This window comes from Trichinella spiralis (assembly GCF_000181795.1).
Source record: "Trichinella spiralis strain ISS 195 chromosome Unknown Scfld2713, whole genome shotgun sequence".
Lineage (NCBI taxonomy): Eukaryota > Metazoa > Nematoda > Enoplea > Trichinellida > Trichinellidae > Trichinella > Trichinella spiralis.
In genome coordinates, this window is record NW_003529652.1 from 1 (window position 1) to 1,089 (window position 1,089).

Sequence of the window (1,089 nt, forward strand, 5' to 3'; positions counted from 1 at the left end):
AATGTTTACTTTTGAAATTTCGACACTTTGTGCGTCTTCCTCGTTGCTCCAGAAAATCGGCCACTGCTTCGCTCAGTTCATAAATCCGGCCAAGCATGTTTCCTTTTGATAACCAACAAACTTCTGTATGATAAACAAGTGCCATGTGGTCTTTATTCATACTTTCACACAGTGAGCCAAATAATCCAGTGTTCAATGCACTGCTTTTCGCATAGTTGACAACCTCCACGGCAAAATTAAGGTCTTCTCTGAGATCATCAGGCAGAGTTTTAGCAACCAAAGCCTGCCGATGAATTGCACAGTGCATTGCAAAAATAGATGGGTTTTTTGATTTGACCATCTTCTCAAAGCCAGACCGAGATCCAAGCATTGCGGGTGCACCGTCAGTGCATACACCAACAAGTGTTTCCCACATCACGCTATTTACTCCAAAAAATTGTGACACAGCTTGGAACACATCAGCTCCTTTCGTTGTAGTTTTTAGTGGTTCAGAAAAAAGTAGTTTTTCTTCAATTGTGTTATTTGCAATGAACCGTGCGTATACAATGAGCTGTGCACAGTTTGCCTGGTCTGTGGACTCATCACAACTTATAGCAAGAAAAGGAGAACACTTTACCTTTTCAAGAACTTGCTGTTTTATATCATCAGCCAATTCATCGATTCGGCGTTTAACTGTTGAATCAGAAAGAGAAATATTTTTAAATTGCTTCGCCATGTCATCCCCAAGCAGAATCTTTACTGCATTCACAATGCAGGGCTTAACAAGATTTTCTCCAATAGCATGTGGTTTCTTATTCATGGCAATCAACATGGCTATTTCATATGATACTTTCACAGCCTTGGCAGTCTCCTGATTATACTTGCCTTTTTTGTCAAGTATCATTTGAGAAAGGGAATCTCTTTTAGCGCAAAAGTATTCCACAGGTTTTTTTGATAACTCAGGATGGCGGTGATGCAAATGCCGCTGCAGTCGGGTCGGCCGTATAGCATCATTGCTGAGTGTATCAAGGCATACAACGAACGCATTGTGGCACTTCAACACCGTTTTTTTCAATAGCCACGAAGCCGTATTTGATGTACTCTGCATCA

The 1,089-nt window shown here is 41.0% G+C and overlaps 1 protein-coding gene across 1 annotated transcript; it reads right to left on the reverse strand.

The window, feature by feature from the left end:
- Nucleotides 1–9: 9 nt before the first annotated feature.
- Nucleotides 10–883, reverse strand: Tsp_13304 (zinc finger protein; the record flags this gene model as incomplete). The annotated part of the gene is made up of 1 exon (XM_003368301.1): nucleotides 10–883. A coding segment is annotated over exon 1 (874 nt), but the record flags the coding sequence as incomplete, so codon positions are not given.
- Between the last annotated feature and the right edge of the window lie 206 nt (nucleotides 884–1,089).